Source organism: Gracilinanus agilis, chromosome 3, assembly GCF_016433145.1.
Source record: "Gracilinanus agilis isolate LMUSP501 chromosome 3, AgileGrace, whole genome shotgun sequence".
NCBI lineage: Eukaryota > Metazoa > Chordata > Mammalia > Didelphimorphia > Didelphidae > Gracilinanus > Gracilinanus agilis.
Genome location: NC_058132.1, coordinates 666,841,190 through 666,855,109, shown reverse-complemented (window position 1 = coordinate 666,855,109; position 13,920 = coordinate 666,841,190). Strand labels below are relative to the sequence as shown.

The window sequence follows — 13,920 nt, the reverse complement described above, 5'->3', positions numbered from 1 at the left end:
GTTATAAAGTATGTGTTCTATGCTGAAGGTTGAAGATAAGAGTGATTTTTTCCTCCAAGAATGTTAATATTTTCAACAAGAGACACTGACTGACATGATGGTACTCAGAGCAATTTAAAGAGTACCTCTTCTTAGGGAAACCACAATCTGGCTTCTAGGATATGGCCAGGGCTAAGCTCCAGGTAAAAAAAAACAAAGACAAAACTGTGCTCTAGATCTAGAAAGGATTTCAAGGGCCATTTAGTCCAACCCCATCATTTTACAGGTGAGGAACCGAGGCTTAGAGAGATTGTATCTTCTCTAGGGAAGTTTCTCAGGAGATATGTGAACCAAGATCTTCCTAATTTTAACTTCAGCACTCTTAAAATACATTTCTGATTGCATTTATATAGGTCAAGTAAGAAGATAGATGGGTAATCAGTCAGAATTCATCAGTCTGGCCAATTCAAAGTCTCAGCGTTTCTCATCTGGATTATCACAGTTATCTCCTAATTAGACTCCTTCCCTCAAGTCTTTCCCATTACATCACTACTGATCTAATTTCCTAAAGCACGGATCTGACATGGTAGTCCCTTATTCAATGAATTCCAGTGGCTCCCTACTGCTGTTGTTGTCTAGTTGATTAGGCATGTCCTAGTCTTTATAACTCCATTTGATGTTTTCTTGGGAAACTTGCTGGAGTGGTTTGCCATTTCCTTCTCCTGCTCATTTTACAGAATAGGAAATGGAGGCAAATAGAGTTAAATGATTTGCCAAGGGTCATACAACCAGTGTCAGAGACTGGATTTGAATTCAGGTGCTCCTGACTCCCAGGCTGCATCACTAACTGGCCCTTCCTAAGGCTACTGAGACAAAAAAAAAAGGTCTAATGGTGCGTTAAAAGTCATTTACAACCTAACCCTAATTTCCTATTTAAACTTTATTATACAGTAATACCCTTCAATCAAGTTATGGTCCAACTTAAGTGGCTTTCACAATTTCTCATGTGTGACACTTCATCTTCTAGAGCTTTTTCACTGGCTATCTCTTGTGCACAGAAAATATTCCTTCCTCGTTTCTTTGTCATAGAATCACAAAGTTCCTGCAAAGCTCAGCTCAAGGGCTACCTTCTACATCACACCCTATTTGGTTTCTGTCTTCTTCCACAGTCTGGCAAAGCCTTTGGATCTCTTCTCAGAAAAATCTGATGAAATGCACAAATAAAATACATAGGATTGAAAACATTTATGTTGAAATAGTTATCAAGATATAAAACCAGATACAAAAACAAACCAAAATCCACCACAACTCTCAGAACCCCTGCAGATTAAGTACTTCCGAATGCAAATGACACTTTCATAAAATCTAAATTTAGGCTTTCCTGATACTCCTAATTTCTCATGCCTTTTCTCCAAAGTAACTGTTTTGTTTCTTTATCCATTATGAGCTTACTAGACTGTAAGCTCTGTGAAGTCAGGGACTGTTTCACTTTTGCCATATATCCTCCAGAGAATTTAATGAACACGTATTGATCGATACACACTTTCTTGAATCCTTTGATCTCATCTTAGTGTGATCATGGACAAATTGCTTAACCTCTCCTGAGTGTTAGTTTCCTTAGCTGAAAAGTTGGGAAATACCTTCCCCTCCAAGGCTATCCCAAAGCTCAAATGAGATTATATATATATATATATATGTATATATATATATATATATATATATATATATGCTTTGCAAACCTTGAAATGTTCTGAATTGTATAGATCAGCCATTATTATTTGTCTGTATAAATGGTCTCAATCTCTCCATCTCTTTTGTCTTTCTTTATTTCTCTCCTGGGGTCCTTTTCAAGTCATGTAGATTTAATCCCATCTCTGTGGCAGTTTCAAAAACCATAAATAAAATTCTAAAGATATATAAGGATATACATAAATAAAGTACTAAATAAAAGGTTAAAGAGCCTGAATCCTTCATGCAATATGTTACCAAACCCAAATAATCACTAGTGATATATATATATATATATTTATATATATGTATATATCAGCTGTCATGGCTTCTTGCTCACAGTAGGTGCTCAATAAAGGTGTGTAGATTAAATTTGAAAGCAACATTGAGGTTTTCTTTCATAGGATCTCAGGCAGAAAACCTAATCATCCCAGAAAATATGGTTCTTTGCAGCCATATTATTATGAAGCTATAATTCTCCTTTACTCAAGTGGCTTCACTCTTTAGTAAGGATAAGGACACAACAAATACTTTTCCATGATTATTGCCTGTTCTAGGATATTTGAAAAAAGGGAACACAATGATGGAAGTATACTTGAAATTCATAGATAATCTAACTCCTGAACCTAATTTTAGTTTCAGCCTAATACAATATAAAGAAAAAAATCCAAAATAATATAAGACATTTATTAAATAGTGTCTACTCTGTGCAAAGTACTATGTTAGGCTTAGGGGTACAAATATAAATAACAAATTGACAACAACATCTAAAATAGCAGCGTCTTCAAGAAGTTTACATCACTTCAAACTTTAACTTTTCCTTTTTCTTTTTTCCTGAAATAAAAAAAAACAGCAACTAGATTCATTCCCCCTATCTTTTGCATCTTCCCTCTTTAGCATCAAACTTTATCAAAGTAAAGACAAGATGAACAAGAAAGAGCAGAAGGATTATGGTACTAGACCCAGCACCCACTGAATCCAGATTCTAACGCTCTCTTTCCATCTTAAAATGATCATGTATTTACTTTTTTGATATTGTCTCCTTTAATACAATGTTAGCTCCAAGAGGGCAGGGACTGTTCTTACTCTGTCTTATTATCTCCAGTGACGCCACATAGGAGGCACTTACTGCTTATAGAATTAAATTAAAAAATCAACACCTGAAATAGCACTGTTATTCAATTTCTTTAACGATGATTTCTTCCTGAGCACTGTTAGCAGAAAGCATATTTTCCTGGATGAACTCTATCTTAGGGGAAACTTGTTTTTTCCCTCTTTCACAGAAAATTCATTTGACTTTCAGTTGAAAGGATCAAGTCATGTAAATTCAGAATTATTAACAAAATGGATCATTGTCACAAGGTGGGGATTGGAAATATCAAGAACCTCCCAGGAAGTACACATATGAAGTGGAATTTGAATAGTCATATAGTGAAGGCATTCACTGGAAAGACCACCCTGACAAAGACTGAGCCCCATCAACCTTGGAAAACAGGAGCTGTGGTTTATTTTCTCTTAGGGTGAACTTTCCCCTGAGTTATATAGATAATTGCGTCATTCTACTTTTCCACTATATACTGTAGGCATAGTCCTGCATTGTGGGTAAAGCTATGCAACTGGAAAATGCTATTTTAAAATAGGAAGTATGGTATGGATTTTTAGGTTATTTCAAGATAACTGTCATTTCTTGGGGAAGGTTTTCAGATTGGGTATTAAGGGAAAAGATGACAGCTAATTAATTTCTCCGTATTTTGACACTCAAGGTCAAATATCAGAAGCAATCCTCTGCACATTTTCTGTAGTCTGCAAAGTTCTTTGCAGTTTGGGGGAGGGGAGGAACATTTTGCATATTCCTGGTTAATTATCAGTATTTCAGCAAGTGGGCAACTTAGGACTGGGTTCTGGACAGAAGGATCAGGTAAGAAGAAGAGCTAAGATGACTCTAAAGGGAATATCTCTAACCAAATTTTAGCAATTCAATTCAATGAGAATTATTAAATATCTAATGCAGGTGGGTCATAGAACCAAACACAGGATACACAGACAAAATGCCAAACATTCTTTTCCCTCATGGAACTTAAAGTGTCCTGGAGAGAAACAATTTGAACACAAATAAGAAAATACAAGATAATTTAATCATTGTAGTTAAAATAGCTAACATTTATATAGGGCTTTAAGGGCTGCTTTATGTATATTATCATGTTTTAGCTTAATTATCCCATTTAGGTAACTAGTTGGCAAAATGGATTGAACACCCTGAAATCTGGAAGACAAATTAAAATCTGGTCTCAGTACTTAATTTTGTGACCCTGGGTGAGTCACTTAACCTGTTTATGCCTCAGTTCATTAATCAGTAAAATGAGGATAACACTACTACCTCCAAGGATGTTGTGAGGCTCAGATAAGATAATATTTGCAAAGTGCTTTGAAATCCTAAAATATATTAATTAGTACTGTTTTGCAGATGAAGACATAAACAGGTATAGATTAAATGGCTTGTCAGAGTTACACAGCTAGACAGTATCTGAGGCTACTTTGAGCTTAAGTCTTCCCAACTCTAGATCTAACACTATCTGCTGCACCACTAAGTTGCCTACAAAGAAGATATGTCCAAGATAAATTGAAGATGATAACTAGAGGGAAGGATATAACGAGAGGGATAAGCTTTAAGGGGCATCAGGGCAGACTTCTCATGTGGAAGGTGAGACTTTAGAGTGGATTTGAAGGAAGCCAGGGAAGTCAGGAGGCAACAGAGATGCAGAGGGAGAGTATTCCAGGAATGGAGAATAATCATGGAGAAAATACTTGGGCTTTGGAGATGGAGAGCTTTGTCTAAGGAAGAGCAAGAAGGTTATAATCACTGAAATGAAGCACACATGGTGGAGAGAAAAACGTAAGAATCTTGGAAATCTAGGATCTTGTGAAGAGCTTGAATACAAAACAAAGATTTTATATTTCATCCTAGAGGTGATAGGAAGTCAGTGGAGTTCATGGATTGATGATGATGGTGACAGGGTTTGATTTGCATTTAAAGGAGATTAATTGGACTACTGAGTGGTAGATGAACTGGAGTGGGGAAGACTAACTAGTAAGCAGTTATAATAGTTTTGGAGTGATGTGATGAGGTTGGTTGTAGCATTAGGGTATATTTGAGAGATATTATGAAGGTAGAAGTTGCAGCTTTTGGTACTAGAATGGAAATGGGAGCCAGTAGAAATTGGGAACTCAAGGATAATGCCTAGTTTGCAAACTTGGGTGACGAGGAAAAGGGAAGTTTAGAAGGAGGGATGATTAGGAAGAGATATGTTCTTCCCTGTCCTTCAGTGTAATGTTGCCCTCAGACCATGTCCCTATATTCAGAAGTGCACTATGATCTTGAGATTCCCTTCACCACTTACCCTCCTGGTTACTGCCTAATGAAAGCACACATGTCTTGAGTGATATTTCCTTAGAGTCTTATTTTTTTATTTGTTCTCTCGTTTGATAGACCAGTTCATGCTAAGGCATCAGTGGGACTAGTAACATGTAATGTGATACTTCAACCACCCCAACAAACACCTCTCCCAAACTCCCAGTTAATTTTCAGGGGATATTTCCATTCCTTCCTCTACTAAAATCTGTTTAGATGTCTCACTGTGCAAAGAAGGTGAAGTGTGTGTGTGTGTGTGGGGGGGGACTTGAAATGCCAGCACAGTAGAAGCACTAAACCATCCTTCCAAGACTGAAAGATTTCTAAATAAGGGTTAGTGATGTCATTCACAAACCAGACTAGAGAGATCTGGAGAGGCTCATGACCAATTTTGTCATGGGGCCACATTTTGACATTTTCAGCCTTTGTAAATTTTAATGATCATTTAAGTTCTATGTCTAGCGATGGCTTCATAGATGCAGACATGGCACTCTTTTACTCTAATGCCAAGGAAAAGTCATACTCCTTTGCCTAGCATTCAAGATCTTCCGCAATTTGGTGTCATTCTAGCTTTTTTAGTCTTCTCTAATTACTCTCTTTCTTATACTCTGACTCATCAGAACTGAATTCCCATCAAACATATCCTGTACTTTTGCATCTACTTTGCTTGTATTTTGCCCTGTGCCTAGCCTGTCTCTGTCTCCATCTTACTTCTCACTTATTCAATTACTACCTATTCCTCAGTGTCCAACTCAAATGCTATCGCTGTGAAACTTTTCCTAATCTTTTTCTTGTCTGTAAAGTTCTTCTTTCTCCCTTAATCTTTATGACACTTTATTTTCTTCCCTTAGAATGTCTTTACTACATATTATCATTATCTGGTTGTATGTAATCTGGGGTTCATGGAGTCTGGGAACTTAGAAGGGAAAATATATTTTATTTTCTAATCCATGAAAGCAGAATTTCCTTCAATTAATGAAAAAACATAATTCTGAGAAAGGGGACACAGGCTCCCCCCAACATGCAGAAGGGGTCCTCAATTCAAACAAAATTAAGAGTCAGGGACAGTGTCTTATTGAATATCTGTACTATCCTCAGTACTTAGCAAGGTGCCCTCACTTTGTGGTATATATTGAATAAATATCCGGTGAATTAAATTTTCCACTGACAGTTTTTTGTCAGCCCTTGAATTACACCCCACAGGTGATGAGCTGTCCCTTCCACCTCGGGTGTTACTGTTGGATGTGGATAAATTCTTTATCTCTTTCCCTAGGGCAATTACTGTCTTCCGACTTCGTGACTTCACTCCATTTTTGGTTCAGCCTGAAGAATGGAAAGGAGGGGCACAGCATCGTGAGGACATCTTATGTGCTGCATTTTTACCTCCACAGACTCTGGTTACAGGTCATGGAACATTAATTTACCAACCCATACTGAAGACTTAAATTCTTTCCATCAAAAAATTCAGAATTTATTCATTGCAAAATGAATATCTCTTCTGTAGAGAAGAGAACATGTTTTATGTTCTTGTTCTTTCTTGACCTTCCCTCTCTCATTTCCTCCTACATTTTTACTTCTTCTCCTCAATAGGATTATAAAATTATAATTATAGACCAACAAAAGACTTTAGAGGTAACCTAATCTCTTATTTTATAGATGAAGAAACTGAGGTCCTCAGAGGCAAAAAGATTTTGCCGTAGGAGCATAGATATAGAGTCTGTCTAATCTGAATTTTTTTGGCACAGATGAGAAAGTGAAGGAGATTTAAAAAACTTGCCCAATCATACAGGCACAAGTCATCAAAGGAATGATTTGAATCCAGATCCTCTGACTCCAGAGACAATGTTCTTTTCATTATGCCATATTGCATTATAGGGGCTACTTGGCTAGGAATTTTACCAAGGTTGTAATTTCCTCATTTAATGGTCAGTATTCAGAGTATTGCCATTACACAACAAAGTCTATGCCAGATGACACTCAGGAAATTCCAGCTGTAGTTTTTTGTCCATAACTTGTGAATAAATTGGAGCTTTTGGAAAGATAGATGAGTTTTCTTTTAAGATGAAATATTTGCAAAGCCCAAATGTTATATCATTTCTTGTCAAATAAAGTTAAATCATTAGGACAGATTCTAATAAACAGTTGCCATTCAGGGACAGCTAGATGGCTCAAAGAATTGAGAGCCAGGTCTAGAGATGGGAGGCCCTGGGTTCAAATCATGCCTCAGACATTTCCAAGTTTTATGGCCCTGGGCAAGTCACTTAACCCCCATTGCCAAGCCCTTTATCCCTCTTCTGCCTGGAAAACAAAAAAAAATTGGTAAGCGTTTTTTAAAAATTAAATAAAGCTACAAATGAGTCCATATTTCAGTAGAATAAAAACAAAATCCCCCCCCAAAAAAAACCAAAGGTAAAGCATGTATCAGCAATGAAATGAGGCAGGATATGATGGCCCCAAACTCCCAAAACTATGAGAAATGGGTGTATTAAATTAGCACCAGACAGGATACAGATCTTTAGGGTAGAAGCTTCCCCAGGAAGGGTTTGAAGACAGCAAACATGGTCAATTCTGCATCCACAGGAAATTAATTGCTTCTTGGATGGAGTAAATGTTAAAGGGTAAAGTCCTTAATGTGTTTACAGACTTAGTCTGAACCTCTGATTTCTACTTTCTGGGGAGCGCCCTGCTCTCTAGTAGGGAGAATCCCTCCATCAATCAAATCACAACTTCTCTCTTTGTTACCATCTTTGAGAGCTGTGCAGGGACCCTGAAAGCTTAAATGACCTGGTGGGAGTCATACAGCCAAGGCAGATTCTGATTCTTTGGCTGCCTTGCTATTGGCCAGGTCAGGTTGTCAAGGAGACGTTGGAATATGATAGACCCAAGTCAATTATTTAACAGTTCTTACAGAAAACTTCCCTACAATATATAGTACATTGTTTCCCAAGGAAAGATTGCGTCTATCTTCCACATTAGATGGTATTTGAATAATTGTTTAATAAAGCACTTCTCAGTTCAGCCTTGTTCCAATTAATGGAACATGGAAATACTTGCTGCTTATGAACTGGTTGGGAACTAAAGAAAAAAGATAACACAATGACTCTTGAGATTGCCTTAAACTAACATCCTATTAGAATGATGAGAAATTTGCTTTCCCATTTCTATACATCTCTTCTTCCACTTTCGTCATCTCTCATTATTATTCCTTGGAGTAGAGTAAAGAGCAGGCTGAATCTGGAGCCAGATAACCTGGGTTCAAATCCATATGATATCACTAGCTGGTAATTTCTAGCAAATCACTTAAGTTCTCTTAAAGTGGAGAGAGAAGAGTTTGGCTTGGGTAGCCTCTGAGAATCCATTCACATATGGATCTGTTATTGTTGGTCAGTTTGGTCTTGACCGATTCTTTGTGACCCCATTTAGGATTTTGTTGGTAAAGAAACTAGAGTGGTTTGCCATTTCCTTCTCCAGCTCACTTTTCAAATAAGGAAACTGGGCAAACAGGGTTAAGTCACTTGTCCAAGATCTAGTACATGTATGAGGTTGGATTTGAACTTGGGTCTTACTGACTCCAAATCAGTGCTCAGTTTGATGCCCTATTTAGCTGCCCCTAGATCCATAGATATGGGTTTAGGATCCTATTAAGATTCCTGTCATCTATAGGATGAAGGAACTGGAGTAAGTGATTTCTCAAGTCCCTTTTAACCCTAATTCCCATAGTCCCAAATCTATTCCATCTAATTTCAGTTATAAAGACTATTCCATTTTAGTTATACACAAGATTCAATAAAGGGCAGGTGGTTGAGGGTATGAATTTCTTTTTTAAATAAGATATCGTCATTCTTTTTAGACCTGGTAGATCTGAATCAGTCTTGCCATGGGGACTAATGTTATTCTTCTTTTAATGGAATTGGCAAAGAAACTTGTGTCAATTTATATATGTTCATATATATTTGTACATATGTCATATATGTATATTTGTGTGTGTGGAAAGATAAGGGCAATAAAAGACACATGAGAGTAGCAAAGAAAGGAAGGAATGAAATAAGAGATAGAAAAAGGATGAGATAATGAAGGCAACAAAAACAAGAGATCTGGGGAAAGAGGATTGAATCAAATTTATTTTCACCATGGGAACTCCCAATGTTTCTTCCCCTTCCCCACAAGAGAAGTCAATAATTCCATTACTGATATAATACCACGACTCATGTTTACCCGTCCACTGAGATTTTCTAGCTAATCTAATTTTTTGATGATTTGTGCTCTTTATCCTGCCAACCACAGGGAGTTACGATGGGGAAATTCTCATATGGAATAACAGCACGGAAAATGCTCACCATGTCCTGCACCCGTATTACCAAAGACGACTCCATTTGCAATCAGGTGAGTACCATCTCCAGACACCAATGGGTTTTCTTGGACTCTGCATAGATTTTGTGAAGCCTGATTTCTGCTAAATTATACATTATCGACCTTTATTGCAAGGGATTGTTTACAGCTTTGTCTTGTCAAAATGACTAAAAGAGGTCCTGGAAGTTTCTCTGGGTCAGCTAATTCACCAAGGCGTGCTTCTGCTTTGTCTTTTGCCACATCAGTATTTTCAGGGGTTGCTCCTTTTTGCTTTCATTGGGATTCATTTTGGCCACTTAACTTCCCCAAATTGCTTCATATGGAGACTTGGGGGTGTCCTTGAAGCCTTTGTGGGAAAACTGAAACTTCTCTTGATCATTCTCTTTGATTTCTACTAGATATTAAGTATTTCATTGGAGGTTTTTTTTTTTCTGTATTAGCAGGGTGGGAATTGAGTTGGATTTGATGATAGCTTAATGGAACCCAAGCTCCCAACCTACATCTTTTCGCTGGAACTAAAATGACAATTACCTTTCCCATTTTGAGTTAGTTTGAGACAAGAAGTTTCTTCCCTATCTAATTTATTTGGGTAATGTATGTATATTTCTTTATAGCTAGTGTCACAATGTGTCTTCGTGAAACCTTTTTGAGGAGCCTCAAAATTACTCTGGGAAAGGATCAGTCATCAGATGGACTTTGTTCTGATCTGCTTAGGAAATCATCTCTTGAGAGGAGTCTGAGACTTAGAGCTTTCTTTTTTTCTTTTCTTTTATTTTTTTAAACCCTTACCTTCCGTCTTGGAGTCAATACTGGGTATTGGCTCCAAGGCAGAAGAGTGGTAATGGCTAGGCAATGGGGGTCAAGTGACTTGCCCAAGGTCACACAGCTGGGAAGTGTCTGAAGCCAGACTTGAACCCAGGACCTCCCATCTCTAGGTCTAGCTCTCAATCCACTGAGCTACCCAGCTGTTCCCAACTTAAGGCTTTCTGAGTAGACAATGTGAGGGCATGGAAGTTCTCATTTCCAAAGACTTGGCCATTCAGGTTCACTGGAATGGTCTATAGAAAGGTCAAGGTATGGTCATGCCACAGTAGAGAATGATGGGATTTGGAGCCAGAGATGATCACTTCTGATACTTGCTCATCTTCTTAATCCTCCCTCCCCTTTTTAAACCCCTAACTTCTGGCTCAGAATCAATATTGGATATTGATTCCAAAGCAATAGTGTGGTAAGGGCTAGGCAATGGAAGTTAAGTGACTTTCCCAAGGTTGCATAGCTAGGAAGGATCTATGAAGAGGATCTAGGACCTCCAGTCTCTAGGCTTGGCTTTCAATCTCCTGAGCCATCTCGCTGCTCCATTAATCCCCTTTTGACTCTGGGCAGGTCTTTAATTTCTCTAGTTCTAAGTTTTCTCATTTGTAACCTGAAGGGTTTGGACTAGATGACCTCTGAGATCCCTTCTAGCTCAAGAGTTATGTACTCATGAATACTAGAAAAGTCTAAATAACTTTGGCAAAATCATGGAGACTGGAATTTTCATGACTTTTAGCAGATGGTAGGGGGAGGGATTAGGGAATAAAAATGCCCTGTACTCATTTAATCATAGATTCAGAGCTGGGAAGGATCTTGGAAGCTATTGAGTCCCACATTCTAATTTTATAGATATGGTAACTGAGGCACAGAGAATTTGTGTGATTTGCCCATAGCCACAAAGATAGCAAAAGCATTTGACATGAAGTTTAATTAAGATCTTTGTAACTCCAAGTCCAATTCCTCTCTGCTATCTATTCCTACATCTTTCCTACCTGGGACCTAAATGTAACTGTCTGGGGTCTTATGAAGGGATTTTTATTGATGACAAAAAATTTAATTATTAATCACAAAAGTTTTATTAATGACAAAAATAATTGGAAAGCCTTGGTGAAATCCTGAACCTCTCTGCATTTTCTTAGTGTTAGGCTTTCAGGGCTCAGGACTCAGGGCTCAAGCAGGAGGGTCACAGGTTCACATATTTATAGCTGAAAAGGATCTTAGGAGGCACCCAGTCCTGAGGTCACACAAGTAATAAATAGAGAAACAGGCTTCAAATCTTGTATACTTTTCTTCTCTTTGTATTGATTCCATGCCAATGATTACACTGGGTGCTGGGGATACAAATTCAAAAGAAAGAAAATGGTTCCTTCTCTGAAACAACATTTTATATATATATATATAATATGTTGTTTATTTATTTATATTTAATATATGGTTACTAATATATTATATAATATATTAATAAATATATTTGATATTATTAAACCACACCCTAAACAAACTAAATAAATAAATAATTGGGGTGGGGTGAAATAAATAAATAAATTGAAATATATTTAATAATAAATATACTTGTCATATATTTATTACATCAAAATATTTGTATACATCCTTATAAATATGTATTTAGAATAAATATAAAATATTATACATATGTTTGTGGGGAAAGGATGTATATTGAAAGATACATATACAAAGAATTTTGAGAAAGGGGCAAGCCCTGACATCTAAGAGTATAATGAAGAACTTCCTGAAGGAAGTTGGACCTGAGATGATCCTTGAAGGAAGTTAAGGAGTCCAAAGTACAGGTGAAAATAGATTCCATTCCAATCATGGGTCTCAGCTTATGCAAAGGTCCAGAGGACAGAGATGGAATGTAGAGGTGAGGAAGTAGCACATAGGGCAGTTTGTCATCCAGAGTTTGGGAAGAGGTGGAGTATGTTTTTGGTTTTGTTTTTGGCCAGAATTGTGATTTCTTTACAATAGGGAACTAACATTGGGGAAACTCCCTTTACCAAAGCAAATTAGAAACTATTTTGAAATTTATTTTCCTAGAGATATTCCAGGGACAGTGGAAATTAAGGGACTTCTCTTTGGTGACAGCCAGTATGTGTCAGAGGCAGGAATTTGTTGCAACAAACCTTGGTCTTCTAGAGTCCAACAGTGGCTCTGTATCCAATTTGACACAATGCTTTTCATGAAAGAAGAACGATGTGAAATTTGGAAAATTAGACTAGAGTGAAAACGTCAAGAACTATAAATCCTGAGCTCAGTAACTTGTATGATCTTGTTAGATGAATATTTATGTCAATGTGCTCTGATCTCATGGTGATTGGTACAAGTAAGAGGAGCTTGGAATGAAAGGGTCAGATTTACTCAGGTCTTTTTTCTATGAAAGGCAATTCTGGAGTAGGGGACAAATGGGATCAGGTCTGTACTTTAAGAATATTAGCATACAGTCTAATCAATATAAAGATTACTCTGATCAATACAGTCATCCATGCCATTTCCAAAGGACTTTTTTCAAATCCTTATCTTCCATCTTAGAATCAATACTATGCATTGGTTCCAAGGCAGAAGAGTGGTAAAGGCTAGACCAGTGATTCCCAAAGTGGGCACCACCGCCCCCTGGTGGGTGCTGCAGTGATCCAGGAGAGAGGTGATGGCCACAGGTGCATTTATCTTTCCTATTATTGCTATTAAAATTAAAAAAAAAATAATTTCCAGGGGGCTAAGTAATATTTTTTCTGGAAAGGGAGTGGTAGGCCAAAAAAGTCTGGGAACCACTGGGCTAGACCAATGGGAACTAAGTGACTGCCCTAGGATCACACAGCTAGGAAGTGTTTGAGGTCAGATTAGAACCCAGGGCCTCCTGTATCTAGTCCTGGCTCTCAGTCCACTGAGCTTCCTAGCTGCCCTCCCATAGGACTCATGATGAAAAATTATATCTACTTCCAGAAGGAGAACTGAACTATGAGTGTGATTTGAAAAAGATTTTCTTGCATTTTCTTTTTACAACATGGCTAATATAGAATATTAATACATTGATGTTAACATTATATTAACATTGTATAAATTCACAATATGATTGCAACATATTGATTGCCTTCCTTTAAAGGTAGGAGAAGCAATTGGAGGAAGGGAAAGAATTTGGAACTCAAAATAAAAAAAAGAATAAAGAAAATTAAAATGAAAAGAAAATCAGCCTGACAGCTCTAGAGGAGAGATTGGAAAAGATCAGGTGTATAAAGATGAATTAGCAGACTATTGGAATAGTCCAGATGAGATATGTTGAGGGCTTGGACAAAGATGATTGTGGAAAATCCCATAAGGGAAATACAGATGTGATCCATGAGTTATTTGACCCTGGATAGGTTATAAATATACAAAAAGAATAGAGTTGAAGAAGAAAACTCAGTTAGATTTGCTCTTAACATTGGACAAGCCATATCCCTAAAATTCAATAACTGTTGAATTGCACTTTATTAAATGAATAGTTCCAATGATTTATCATCATGGCCTGGAAAAAGCATAATGAGATAATACTTCCCATTTATAGACAGAAATTTACCTTCTAGAGCAACTCACTAAAATGCAAGCATCTTAAACATTCAAATGACTGGCTTTGGATCCCATTTGGG

General features: G+C 37.3%; 1 protein-coding gene across 1 annotated transcript in view; it reads left to right on the top strand.

The window, feature by feature from the left end:
- WDR49 (WD repeat domain 49) overlaps positions 1 to 13,920 on the top strand; it is a 163,487-nt gene that overhangs the window by 80,991 nt on the left and 68,576 nt on the right. The window contains exons 9-10 of the mRNA XM_044669542.1: positions 6,390 to 6,520; positions 9,401 to 9,499. Of these exons, the coding sequence (XP_044525477.1) occupies positions 6,390 to 6,520; positions 9,401 to 9,499 (230 nt within the window). The remainder of the gene's footprint in view (positions 1 to 6,389; positions 6,521 to 9,400; positions 9,500 to 13,920) is intronic.